The sequence below is a fragment of the Eleutherodactylus coqui genome, chromosome 3 (assembly GCF_035609145.1).
Source record: "Eleutherodactylus coqui strain aEleCoq1 chromosome 3, aEleCoq1.hap1, whole genome shotgun sequence".
Taxonomy (NCBI): Eukaryota; Metazoa; Chordata; class Amphibia; order Anura; family Eleutherodactylidae; genus Eleutherodactylus; species Eleutherodactylus coqui.
Genome location: NC_089839.1, coordinates 302,864,136 through 302,878,953, shown reverse-complemented (window position 1 = coordinate 302,878,953; position 14,818 = coordinate 302,864,136). Strand labels below are relative to the sequence as shown.

General features: G+C 46.1%; 1 protein-coding gene across 1 annotated transcript in view; it reads left to right on the top strand.

The window, feature by feature from the left end:
• The window catches only part of PIGK (phosphatidylinositol glycan anchor biosynthesis class K), a 149,907-nt gene that overhangs the window by 86,654 nt on the left and 48,435 nt on the right, over positions 1–14,818 (top strand). Inside the window, exon 10 of the mRNA XM_066597806.1 lies at positions 1,445–1,523. Within this exon, the coding sequence (XP_066453903.1) occupies positions 1,445–1,523 (79 nt within the window). The remainder of the gene's footprint in view (positions 1–1,444; positions 1,524–14,818) is intronic.

Here is a 14,818-nt window from a genome sequence, read left to right as displayed (position 1 = left end):
AGCCCATTAGTGGGGTTAGTAAAAAGGCATATTGGTAGTCACTAAGGAGTTAAACGTCACTCTCTCTACTCTTGGCAAAATGTCTAATAACATCTTCGGGAATTGTGACTTAAAGGGACACTAGCTTTTCAACTTATGCTCATATAATAAATAGCCTGAGTGTGTCTCATAAATCTTGTAAATCAAGTTTGAAGTGGCTGCCACTAGGGGGCCTCCCTTCCACTTCTTCTGCAATCCACTGCCTGTTGCTAGGTACTGAGCTTCTGTAGTAACACGGACGCCAGGACATAGGGAAAGGGATATCTTCACAGGCTCGGTCCCTGCACTTACAGAATAACGGACACAGTGGGGTAGATTTACTCTTCAGAATTTTGTTCCAGAAAACTGCTGTGCATTCTTTGTGGCACATTTACTATGGGGGTGATTTACTGAACCCAGCATAATTTACTGAGCCCAGCATTTCCAACGCTTTGTGCTCTGAATACACAATGAGATGCACGCCTCTTCGCCTCTTCTTGTATTAAGTGCTTCCTTGGCACCTCCGTGTGCAGTTTCTGGCATATATAAATTTGTTGGCACTTGGTGGCCACACCCCCTCCTAAGCAGTAAGAAGAAAAGTCACAAATGTTTGCACAATTACCTACTTGTGCAAAAATGTGCAACTTTTTTTTGCATAGAAACTGGTGTAAACACATCTACAAATGTTGCCCTCTGTGTTTATGTATTTTTAGGCATTTTTGAACACTTTTTTTTTTCTGTCCAAAAAAGGGGCAGTGTCCAAATTGTGCCAAAAATTGTGTAAAATTGTCAAGAATTGCACCAAAATTTTGGCTCAATTTTTGGTCTAAACTAAGCGAACGAATAAGCGGTTTAAATGTAAACTAGACAGTCCTTAAATTCAGCAGATTTATCATTCAGGTGAGCTACTGTGATAAATCTGGTGTATTTTAAGACTGTCTAGTCCGAGTTTGTGCTGTCTAACTTTTAGACAATATTAGTAAATAAGCCTCGCTGTCTGCAGTCTCCACAGTCTCTGCCTATCCAGCGTGTGTGTATGCATGCATTACTTTGGGTTTACAATCTATTTGTCCAGAAGGACATTTTTAATCGTCCTGGGAAAGCAGAGAGGCGGGCATTCAGATACTGACTTCCATTTGATTCGACCAGAGAGAGTGCAGTGCAGCATGGGAACTAAGGGTAAGGAAGTCAGGACAGTGAACTGCTGGCAGAATGCTAGGCTTGCTATACGGCCCTCCCTGAAAGTGAATAGCAAATTGCAGAACAGAAAAAATGGGGAGGACCATCTGAAAATCAGTACTTACAGACACTAAACATCAATCAGTGAGTAAGGAGAACCTGGTGGGGTTTAGAAAAGCTGTTGAAAACTTAGGTACGCTGCAACCAAACGGTACATCTTCACCCATGTCTTTTCTTTCTTTTTCAGCGTTTCCACTGAGGAGTCGGTGAAGACTGAGCTGGTGACATACGCCAACCAGCTCCCCGTATCTGAAATCATACATCAGGTAATAATTGTATTCTGTTAATGTGACCAACAATTCTAAGCAAGCGTCATGATCCAATCCTGGGAGATCTTCAATGAGTTTTCTGCCAAAAGAAGATTTTTTTAAATTTTACTTTACAAGTAGTTTGTATCTGAGATGGACATAAACTGAAAACTGTGCAACATGCACTGAATATATAATCAGTACAGGATAAGTAATGTATGTATACAGTGACTCCACCAGCAGAATAGTGAGTGCAGCTCTGGAGTATAATACAGGATGTAACTCAGGATCAGTACAGGATAAGTAATGTATGTACACAGTGACTCCACCAGCAGAATAGTGAGTGCAGCTCTGGAGTATAATACAGGATGTAACTCAGGATCAGTGCAGGATAAGTAATGTATGTATACAGTGACTCCACCAGCAGAATAGTGAGTGCAGCTCTGGAGTATAATACAGGATGTAACTCAGGATCAGTACAGGATAAGTAATGTATGTACACAGTGACTCCACCAGCAGAATAGTGAGTGCAGCTCTGGAGTATAATACAGGATGTAACTCAGGATCAGTGCAGGATAAGTAATGTATGTATACAGTGACTCCACCAGCAGAATAGTGAGTGCAGCTCTGGAGTATAATACAGGATGTAACTCAGGAGCAGTACAGGATAAGTAATGTATCTACACAGTGACTCCACCAGCAGAATAGTGAGTGCAGCCCTGGAGTATAATACAGGATGTAGCTCAGGATCAGCACAGGATAAGTAATGTATGTATACAGTGACTCCACCAGCAGAATAGTGAGTGCAGCTCTGGAGTATAATACAGGATGTAACTCAGGAGCAGTACAGGATAAATAATGTATGTACACAGTGACTCCACCAGCAGAATAGTGAGTGCAGCTCTGGAGTATAATACAGGATGTAACTCGGGATCAGTACAGGATAAGTAATGTATGTACTTAGTGACTCCACCAGCAGAATAGTGAGTGCAGCTCTGGAGTATAATACAGGATGTAGCTCAGGAGCAGTACAGGATAAGTAAAGTATGTACACAGTGACTCCACCAGCAGAATAGTGAGTGCAGCTCTGGAGTATAAGACAGGATGTAACTCAGGATCAGTACAGGATAAGTAATGTATGTACACAGTGACTCCACCAGCAGAATAGTGAGTGCAGCTCTGGAGTATAATACAGGATGTAGCTCAGGATCAATACAGGATAAGTAATGTATATACACAGTGACTGCACTAGCAGAATAGTGAGTGCAGCTCTGGAGTATAATACAGCATGTAACTCCGGAGCAGTACAGGATAAGTAATGTATCTGCACAGTGACTCCACCAGCAGAATAGTGAGTGCAGCTCTGGAGTATAATACAGCATGTAACTCCGGAGCAGTACAGGATAAGTAATGTATGTACACAGTGACTCCACCAGCAGAATAGTGAGTGCAGCTCTGGAGTATAATACAGCATGTAACTCCGGAGCAGTACAGGATAAGTAATGTATGCATAACATTATTCATTTTTCTTCTGTAGAATATTTTTATCTGTCCACAAGCGGCAGCGCTATTCTTGGCATCATAATGACACAAACTTGGTCGGCGCTCATTGACCCCGTTTGGATCTGCTGTTCTGATTCGGCATTGTATTCTGGCTTCATGTCCTAAAGTTTTAAAATGCTGTTTATGTGAACCTGCGCTGCAGGATGAGCAACGCTTGTCATGTTTATTGGAGACGTATCTCACCAGAATATGGCCTTACTTTATCCCATTTCCACGGCAACAAAAAGTACTATTCACATAACTGTAATTTTCTCCTTTTTTTACTAAATGATACATAGGAGTATTTTCTTATTCTCTGTGTGCGCTTTGTATATTTTACCTTAAAAGCGGGGGTCATCTCTGAGCTGTCATATAACATAACTGCGTGTTTAGAGCGATGTTATAAGGGCGGTGCAGAATTCAGATTATTGTACCCCCCACTGATCCTTATAATAGATAGACAGCGCAGAGCATTTTTCTGACTTATTGCTTTATTTTAAGGAGCAGCATAATCATTCGTCATTCAAAAATGAACCTCTATTTTCCGTTTTGGATGATCCTCTTTTGTTAGCTGGGACTTTTAAAACGACCCTCTGGGCCTGGAAAATAAAGATGGCGGCGCTGCTTGTCTGCCTCCCTGCTGCACACTCGGCGGTAGTCTATGACCCCGCATGCTGCTCTGACTGGTCACCACGGCTCGGGGGGGCAGCACTGGTTAAACAAAGCAGATGTAGTGTTTAGAGTATTGAAGCATCCTAATACACAGTGTTCATCAGGTAGTCAGAAATGCGACCGGTCCGGCCATCTTTGTTTCTCCAGGCCTGGAGGGTCACTTTAGGAATAAGCAGATCACAGGATGCCGCACTACTGAGACCCCCGGCGATCAGCTGTAATTTGTTGGGAAACCTTGCAGTAAGTGTTTACAGGGGGTTTCTGGGACATAAAAAATAAGTTAATTTGAAATTAAGAAAAATTGAACACTCCCTTTTCATGGCGGCTCCCCGTCCAGTCCTGCAGCCCGGTGCCAGCCGCATGGAAACCGGAAGAAGTTGTGGGCGGTCATGGGCTGTACATTGCACGTGACGACTCAGTCTTCAGCAGCCATGGAAGAATCACCACTGCTTCCTCCGGGTTCCAGGCGACAGGCTGCAATGCTGGACGGGGAGTCACCAGAATAGAGGAGTATTCAATGTTTTTTAACTTATTTTTTTTAATGTCTCTGAAAACCCCTTTAATTTCCCTGCAGCGCCACCGCAGGATAAATGAAGTATTACACAATTCACATTGAAATCAATGAGCTGTCCATATAACTCCAGAGCCAGAGACACTATAGCAATTTTCCACTCTGGCTAATAGATGAGGGTCCTGACAAGCGACCTCTTCCCCTCTATTAACTCTCCATTCTCAAACAGGGTATTTGGAAATGAGTTTTCTAAATGAGACAAGCTCTAATAATAAACGCGATGCCACAATTAAAGGTAATTGTTGAAGAGATTAGAAAAATATCAGCCGGAAAAAGGATTTAAAGCACTTATAAGGCTTAGCAATCGCAGAGAGTCATACTGATAGCTGTAATTTTCAAGTAAAACCGCCTAATTCCAGGATTATTGGCCGGCTGCCTCGGGGTACACAGACTGCCATTGACGTTTTTGGGAGTTATGTAAAGCAAGTGCTTTTGGTCCACTTGTGTTTTGCATGGGAATGTGGTAAACCGTGGAGTACCGATAAGGTGCAGTAATCTAGAGGCGGCCGTACACATCAAGAGTCACTTCTCAACATAACCTCTCGACATACACACTTTCACAACATTGATGCCGTAACTACATGGCCGATGCAAACACTTCTTTAGGGGTCGGTTTTGCCCACTGGAAAATCACCGATGCAAATCGGCACAACTGGAAATCATGTGGCCACGACTCATCCATTGGGACAATTGACGGAATGAAGGCACCTTTCATGCCATCATCATGTGTCAAGATATCCTGACATGGTGTCGCATGCATAGTCTTGTGATCGTCGGTCAAGATTCAGGGCACCCACCTGGAGGAGGAAACCACCGCGTCTTCAGGTCTTAGCACAGGTCCTACTGAAATGCTGACTTGGCAATGTCTTCCACAGTCAATCGGCGGTCATTCCTAATCACTTACCCCACTCACTCGATCATGTTGTCGGACTGATCGTTGCATGGCTGAGGCTCCTTTGATTTGCTCTCACAGGATGTTCTGCTTTCTTTGAACTGTTGCACCTACAAACACATATTTTTACATCCATGACACCGTCCCCACATGTCTCATTCCACTGACCATGGAATCCTATGGAAATGCCAACTTTTCCAAGCCGTTTCTTCTACCATCAATCGGGGTCCTCCATAACCACTTGCTCCACCCATGCAGTCCTGTTGTCAGACTGGCTGGGGCGTGTTGGAGGCTCCTTTGGTTTATTTTTGTATGCCGTTTGATCTTCTGAGGACTGTCACACCCACAAACGTGCATTTTTCATGTTGAGGACTCCTTCATCACATGTCTCGCTCAACTGATTAATGTTGATAGATGTAATTCCACGGAAGTGAAAATAATGGATGATTACGCGCTGATCTTGAAATAGGAACATCATCATTTTAAGTATTGGAAACCCTTCTAACGCCGCTGTCACGTGGGTTCTGGGCACGGAACGATGCCGCCACCCGTGTCCCTCATCCCGGAAGAATGCCCTGTCTTCTTATAAAATGTGTCCCATGTTTCTACCTTCTCCAATTGCAGGAGACCTTAGGACTTGAATGCATTTGGTAGCTGAATGTCTGCCCTTCATTTATAGGGGTGTCTGGTTACTTTTTGAAAATGTAATGGCAGATACAGATGTGTGAAGATGACAAACACAGTAGTTCATAATGGCCCCGGCGATCCAGTGCTGTAGCACCACCATTCACCCCATGTGTCAGATGCCTACTGCCTGCCGATTAGAGCCCACAGCATCACTGACCGTTCTTTTGATATCAGTACACATCCTGGGCACCGTGATGCCATGAGCTCCCAACGGTGACATGTGGCCTCTGATTGGCTGGCTACCGATGTCAACAGAAACATGGACAACTGCGGAGTTACAATGTTGCATCGCTGGGGCTGCAGATGGGTAAGTGCTGCTGTATTTGTTATTTTCACATACCTACATGTGCTATTACATTTTCCTAAACCCCTTTACATGACTTGTGAGCTGCCTTACGCCATCATCATAGTGCGCCTACATTATTTGCATAGCGTGTCAGTCAAACTGGAGACTGCAAGGGGGCATACACAAATAGCGTAAGGTGCCGAACAAACACTTGGCTCGTTATACATCTGTATACTACCTGCTTTTTGTCTTTTCTCCTTATTCCGCTACTAATCCTCTTCTTTTGGGACCTCCCTTCCTTATTCCAAATGGCCATGTCTCTTGGTAGTCAGACACTAAGTGCTGCTTTTGGATTGGCCTGTACTGCTGATGTCATCCGCACTGGCCAATCAGAGTAGCCTGCAATGTCTTAGACTACTGAAGCACCTCTAGTTCTCTGTGAATCTTGTAGCCTAAAGGCTCATTCACATGGGTGGATGCAATTTCGGTATGTGAAAAACGCACCTTCTCAATGCGGACCGAGTAAGGACAGAAAGTACGTCCATGTGAATGGGCCCTAAGAATAGTCATAGCCATGCTGAAAAACCGGAAAGGGACCCAAGAAAGAAGTGGATTGGTGGCAGAACTGGAAGAAAGGATGGAAAGCATGAGTTAACCAGGACACCCCAATCAGCTGCTAGCCAGGCCCCTGAACAAGTATATGGAGCTAATGTGTTGCTGGGAACACCCAACGGTGCGCACACTGCAGTGGCCCAAGATGGTATTGCAGGCAGAGTTCCCATGCAAGTGAATGGGAGCTTTGCCTGCAATACCTTTCCTGGCCATTACAGTGTGTACGAAGCTGTGGGTTCCCAGCAACATGTCGACTTTATATGACCAAAGCTGACCGGTAGGGTTTCTGAGCGACAGACCCCCAAATCTGTATTCTTGATGATCTGCCTGAGCACAGGTCATCCACAGTTTAGTCCTGGACAGCCCCTTTATCTTGTGTATCTCCAGTCCTCGACCAACATATTGTAACTCACCGCCAACACAATTTATTTTTCTCTTCTTCACGGTGGATATCTTCGTTCCTCCCTGTGAATCGCTAATGTTGTAGCTCTCATTGTAATACAAGGACTCCGTATTGAGCATAAATATCCCTTTATTGCAATCTCTATTCTCTTCCATGCAGCACAAATTGTCCTGCTCACTATTTAAGCAGCTTTTGAGCAATTCCTGTGATTTATGGAGACCGGAGAGCGGTACAATAAGTCAGCGGTGCTATCACCATACAAAAAAGTGATTTAAAACCTGCACAGAGTCAACTTGTATTAATGCCAGGAGTGGGCACCACACACGCAGGAGAGATATGGCGTGATATATGAGCCCACCACAGTGTAGCAAATAACGGGAATAAATATGAAGCGGTCATGGGTGCCTACATAACACCACAGCAATTGTTCTTCCCATGATTTACTGATAACCTGAGTCCAAGACGTTGCCAGGATTGTACGAGCTCCTTGCTTTAGATTGCATAGAACTGAGTGTCTGCAGAGCCGGCTGCCGTCAGGGCATGCTGGGAGTTGTAGTATCACAGAAGCTTGGGGTAGGGGGGAGGAGGGGGCAGCAGATTGAACGTAATCGCTTTATATGATGATTTACAGTTTAAATTCAAGTTTGGCCAAACTAAGCGTACAAGTAGCTGCAGAGTCCACTATGTGGGCAGAAGTATTGGGACGCACAGAGAGGATGAGGAAGCTTGATTTTATTTGCATGTTCCAATACAGAAGATGGGTGGAAGGATTTGCCTTGAGGCGAGCTTTAGATAGTGATGCGGGGATGTTGGGCGCATGGATACGCCCATCTAGTTCATCCCAAAGATGCTCGACGGAATTGAGATTCAGACTTTGGGCGGCCAATGAATTTTACAAACGTTCTGTTAGAGATGTCCGTACTGATTGGTTGGTGACATCCCACCACCCGACCCCCGTTGTCAGCTCTACACCTGGTGACATCCCACCGCCAGATGTCGTCAACTCTACACCTGATGACATCCTACCACCCGACCCCCGTTGTCAGCTCTACACCTGGTGACATCCCACGCCAGATGCCATTGTCAACTCTACACCTAGTGACATCCCACCACCCGACTCCATTGTTAGCTGTACACCTGGTGACATCCCACCACCCGACCCCCGTTGTCAGCTCTACACCTGGTGACATCCCACCACCCGACCCCCGTTGTCAGCTCTACACCTGGTGACATCCCACCACCCGACCCCCGTTGTCAGCTCTACACCTGGTGACATCCCACCACCCGACCCCCGTTGTCAGCTCTACACCTGGTGACATCCCACCGCCAGACACCATTGTCAGCTCTACACCTGGTGACATCCCACCGCCAGACACCATTGTCAGCTCTACACCTGGTGACATCCCACCGCCAGACACCATTGTCAGCTCTACACCTGGTGACATCCCACCGCCAGACACCATTGTCAGCTCTACACCTGGTGACATCCCACCGCCAGATGCCGTTGTCAGCTCTACACCTGGTGACATCCCACCACCTGACCCCATTGTTAGCTGTACACCTGGTGACATCCCACCACCCGACCCCGTTGTTAGCTGTACACCTGGTGACATCCCACCATCTGACCCCGTTGTCAGCTCTATACCTGGTGCCATCCCACCTCCAGACCCCCATTGTCAACTCTACACCTGGTGACATCCCCCCACCAGACCCCATTGTCAGTTCTACATCTGGTGACATCCCACCTCCACACCCCCATTGTCAGCTCTACACCTGGTGACATCCCACCACCAGACCCCGTTGTCAACTCTACACCTGGTGACATCCCCCCACCAGATCCCATTGTCGGCCCCACACCCGGTGACATCCGGGCACCGCGCGAGCCCACACCCGGTGACATCCGGGCACCGCGCGAGCCCACACCCGGTGACATCCGGGCACCGCGCGAGCCCACACCCGGTGACATCCGGGCACCGCGCGAGCCCACACCCGGTGACATCCGGGCACCGCGCGAGCCCACACCCGGTGACATCCGGGCACCGCGCGACCCCTGTGGCATCTGATGGTTTCTCTTCTGGGATATTATGTGTGATCCTCTCCTGTATTCCTAATACACATCCGATTTGTATATCCACTTCACCTGACAGCACAGGATCGGTGCATGTACAATGGTGCTCAGAGGTGAGCGTGCCCTTCAGACACGTCCATTAAACTTCAGTCAGTCAGATGTCATCAGAGACAACTTTATCTCCATCAACTCCTCCTGAATGTGACTGTCTGAGTTGTGGGAGCTCCTGTGGTTGTACATAAGAGACCTTCTCCGTGCCGCTGCGATGTCACATGCTCGGCTTATGATGTCATATCTGCCCCACAATCTCCGGTGTAAGGGCGCTCTCCGGCTTTTACACTCTCTGTTTGAACGTTTTATTTATGCTCTTTGTTGGTTCTTTAATGGATGCAGGCAAAGGTTGGGGAATTAGGTTAATTAACTTTGTTGGTGGCCGTAGGCCAAAGTACTGCGCTTGATGAGCAGAGATAATGGAACTTATCACCAGTAACAGTCGTGCCGGATGATGCCCTTTGGACATGCATTGTCATTGAGGATTGTTCAGTATACCCTTGGATGACCTCTGGCTGCGATGGATGGATGGTTTTCTGGCCAGAATGCTTTTTTGGCCACTTTTTATTGAGGTAATTAAAGGGACACTAACCTAAAGTTCATTTTATGGATTGCAGTATATAGTTTCCGGTCATCGGCTATTTCAGACATTTCTTCAGATGATCGCAGTTATCGTCGGTGCATCTAGAATGATGTTCCCTAATGAAGCCTGATGTGGCCCCTGTGAAGGCCCGGGTGACGGGTGCCATTCTCCTCAATCGGAGTCGTTCACTGGGTTGGACTACCTGTCCACGGGTTGTGTCTGGCATTGTAACTAGTCTCTATGGAGGTGAATGGGGCTGAGCTGCAATACCGCTTCCAAGCTGTGGACAGGGGTGGTGTCTTTAATACCCCTTCCAATTTATTACAATGTTTTCTTTAGCTATGGTTTTTTTTAACCCCTTAAGGACCAGGCTGTTTTGTACCTTAAGGACCAGACATTTTTTACGGATTTTACCCATGTGGCGGTTTTACTGCCTTATTTTGTTTCCTTTAGCTACGAAAATTATTTTTACTGTGTTTTTTCCCCCGTGACATATAGGGCAATTTTTTAAAAACATCTTTTTCGCTGACTTTTTTTCCCGTTTTTTAGTTTTCTTGGTGGTAAAATGCTAAAAAAGTGATTTTTAACATTTATAGTTCTTTTTTTTTATTTAGTATATCTATGCTAAAATAAGTACAGAACGGATTCCTCTATTTGTTTCGGACGTTTTGATACAATGTTTGTATGGTTTTGGCTTACAGGGAGCATATGGCGATGGCTCTGGTTGGCGTCGGCTTTAGGTTATTTTCTTTCTTATTGTTGTTTTATTCTGTAATTTTAGTTTTACTTGTGTATGTAATTATATTTTTACTATCTATGTCCCCCATGACGTCATGTAAGACCTCTGGGGGACATTCATTTTTTTTTCTTTATTTGACACTTTCCCACTGTAGCTAGGGCGTCCATAGGAGTCCCAGTTACAGGGGAAAGCAAACTTTATAGTGACATTAGTCACTGGCAGAGCTGGCCAGGGTCTAGTCTGACCCTCCAGCTCTGCTGTAGCAGGGAACCCCCCGGCGGTCACATGACCCCCCCCCCCCCCCTCCATCCCCCGCTCCCGTAGTGAAAGTTACACGTTACTTTTACTTTCTAGCACACAGTGCTCATTGAGCACTGTGTACTCGAAGAAGGAAAAGGCAGGAAGGGTTATAAACCCCTCCTGCCTTCTTCTCTGGGTTATCAGCTGTCAGTAACAGCTGATAACCCGTCCTGCCCTCTAATTGATTGCAGAGCCAGGAGGCTTAAAGCGCTGCCGTAATTTTACTATCGGCGGTGTTTAAAGCCCAGGACCAGGCGCCGTAAATTTACAGTGCCTGGTCCTTAATGGGTTAAAATGCCCCTAGATTAGTTGTCACTGATGCCTGTAGTCACTGAGACATTCCCTTAGGGTGCGTTCACACGTAGCGCAAATGCAGCAGATTTTCCACAGTATACAATCTACAGCATTTCTGTATCAAAAACCGCATCCAAATCTATACCATCGGTGCGGATTTTGACTTTGAATCAGCTGCAAGTCTGCAGCCATTTTCAGCCCGCACAGCGCTCCTCTCACCTCCAAATACACGGAACCCGGAAGAAGCGGCGTGCGGTCACATGTCGTTCATTGTGCATGTGACCACCCACCGTGATTCTTCTACGCCTGTGAGTGGCTGAGCGGTCCTGCCCACATGACAGCCCGCCGCCACTTCCCGGTTGCGTGCGCCAGGCGCTGGGGCTGGACAAGCAGCTGCCAGGACAGCGGAGTGTTCAACTTTTCTTTATTTTAAGCCGTTTAACTATTTTTTTTTTTTATGTCCTGGAAAATCCCATTAAAGGTGCGTTCACAGGGGCGAGAAAACCGCGCATTGTAAGATGCACGAAACTCATCTGATGGGCCAACCACACCAGAAGCTTTGGAATACAACTGACTGCCCGCTGCAGAAATCCAGCAAGGCAGATGGAAACTTTTGATACATTGATGTCTATGTGACATGCAAAAGACCAGGACCAATGGATGGCTTAGCATTACTTCTTCACTAGCTGTGAGCTCCCACAATGCACTTCTCTCTCTAGAAGGACCGCAGAGTTAACCTTCAACCATGAATGAAGAAACCCTCTTGGGGCTCAGTCAGCGCAGGATCAGTAGAGCTAAGGGTTTGCAATTTTACTTAACTCTTTATATGGATGTAAACGGGAAAGTTCAAAAATTCTTGTTTAAAAAAAAAAAAAAAAAGTTTTCCTTTAAGTAAAAAAACCAAAGTGTCCCCTATCTGGCGTTACACATATCAAGTATGTTTTTTGTGCGCCGGGCCCCGCCGCTTGTCGCAGAGCCGGTGATCTGCTGTGTTTCCGAGCTGTAAATGACCCAGCAGCCTGTAAATGTCACATTAAGAATTCTGTCTCCTCGCCGGACTCTCTGTCTAAATGAATTAAACAGCAGTGGAGGCATTGAGTCGATACGCGCCGAACAACAAGTGTGAGCAATGAAACAGTTTGCGGGTAGTCGGGAATAAGTAAATAGGAACTTCACGGAATGGTTCCCCAGAAGCCTTCGCCACAAAGAGGGAAACGCAGGGTAACCTTTCGCACGAAATGTCAGAGCCATAATTTTAGCGTAATGAACTAATAACGGCGTGCTTCGTTACTCCAGTCTGACTGCCAGGACTGGGAATGTATTCGGTGATCTCGCTGCACCGATGACTTACATTTACTAATCCCGTACAACGAGAAAGTCACAGCAACAACATATGGTCGGGTTCAGGAGCGCCAAGATGATAAAACACCCTCAGCCGTCGGCTCGTCCTCTTCTGTCACCATTTCTTAGTTACTGAAATCCAGTATGGCTGCCAGCACAAGTGGCACAGAGGTCACTTCCTATTCTTACGTCGGACCCCTCTCTATGTATTCAGGGGGTGATGTAAGCACCCGGCCCTTCTTAAATGTAGGTTTAAATGTGTAGCCCCGTCTTATAATGTTATGGCACGTCTGTAGGTTGTCTGACCTTTGACTCCCTCGATCCTGAGAATGACGTGACTAATTGGTGGATGTGAATACTGCTGCACAGAGAACTACTACAAATCTCTATTCAAGGACAGCTAGGCAAAATCAAAAGTAGTATTTATTTACATATGTTAGCACTTAGTGGGGGCTCCATTGGATACTCTTCGTGGCATATTTTTTTAATAATATCTGATACAGTTCAGCTGGTATTTCCCTCCATCCATCCTGCAAACATTTGGTAAGTTATCTCAAATAACATGCATGCTGTTCATATTTCCTAACCTAATGTTTCAGTTTCTCCCAAAGACGTTCAGTTGGGTTCAGGTCGGGACTCTGTGCAGCCGATCCAATCATGGAACATCGTCAAACCAAAGTAAAACATTTTTGTATTTGTTACGGCGCGTTGTCTGGTTGGAAGTATGGCCGACCATTCCTAGAGTTTTGCCACATTAGCAGCACATATTGTTGTCTAGAATGTCAGGGTCACCTCCATGTTCATGGTTGTTGTCACCGTAACCAACAGACCGAGACCATGCCACGTTAAACCTCCCCAGACCATAACGGAACCTCTGCTGTACTTAAAGGGGTTGTCCCGAGAAAGCAAGTGGGGTTATACACTTCTGTATGGCCATATTAATGCACTTTGTAATGTACATTGTGCATTAATTATGAGCCATACAGAAGTTATTTACTTACCTGCTCCGTTGCTGGCGTCCTCGTCTCCATGGTGCCGTCTAATTTTCAGCGTCTAATCGCCGTATTAGACGCGCTTGCGCAGTCCGGTCTTCTTCTTTTCTGAATGGGGCCGCTCGTGCCAGAGAGCGGCTCCTCGTAGCTCCGCCCCGTCACGTGCCGATTCCAGCCAATCAGGAGGCTGGAATCGGCAATGGACCGCACAGAAGACCTGCGGTCCACCGAGGGTGAAGATCCCGGCGGCCATCTTCACAAGGTAAGTCAGAAGTCGCCGGAGCGCGGGGATTCGGGTAAGTACTGGACGTTTTTTTTTTTTTATGCCTGCATCGGGTTTGTCTCGCGCCGAACGGGGGGGGGCTATTAAAAAAAAAAAAACCCGTTTTGGCATGGGACAACCCCTTTAACTGTTAACACAACACACTCAGGCAGGCGGCGTTTCCCAGGCGTCTTCCACACCCAGGTACATCCATCTGATTTGCATAGAACGTTCGTCCATTGCTTAAATGTCCAGTGACGATGCTCCTAGAAAATACTACTTTGGATTCTTGCTCAGGAGTCCGATTACTTTTGGTAGGTTACTGTAAATAGGACTGTGTTGTTAGTTCCCTGCACGTCTGGTCGTCAGGGGGGTCATAGTGGGGAAAACAGATAAAGCCACAGAACTTAGAGGACCTGTCACATCGTCACAACTGAAACTGGCGGCCTACCTTCACAGCCCCCGCTTTATTGATTTTAGCACTTTTTTTTCGTCTAGCTCCCTGTTTGCCCACACTGTTGGTCTCCGCACCCAATACAGAAAAATTATCAGATTTGCTGTCTCCATCGCCCAGTGTTATGTTTTAGGAGTCAAAACTAATGACATTGACAGAAGGCAAGAAAAAAATTGCGGAATCGGTAAAGAAGTGACTGTAAAAGTATGCTATTGGTTTATGTTGTGAGAGGATATGGCCAGTCCTTACTGAGTAGCGCTGCCGGAGATGGTCGCAGAAGTTGTATTCCACCTGTTCAGTAAGTAATGGCATATTTCCTCCGATATCTTTGTTACAGTGAGAAATCCCACATTCTGTATATAATTATATAATAATCCAGTTTTTACATTAGCCATTAGAATATGAGTTCACATTTCCTATTTTCTGCAAATCACATTTCAGCTTTGGCCTATAGATTGGGACAGGGCTAGCAGAGTAATCTCGTAATTAGAGGGCAGGGGCTTAATAGCAGATGAGAATTATGTTGTACTACTAGACAAGGCAGGATAGCAACATTATACACAC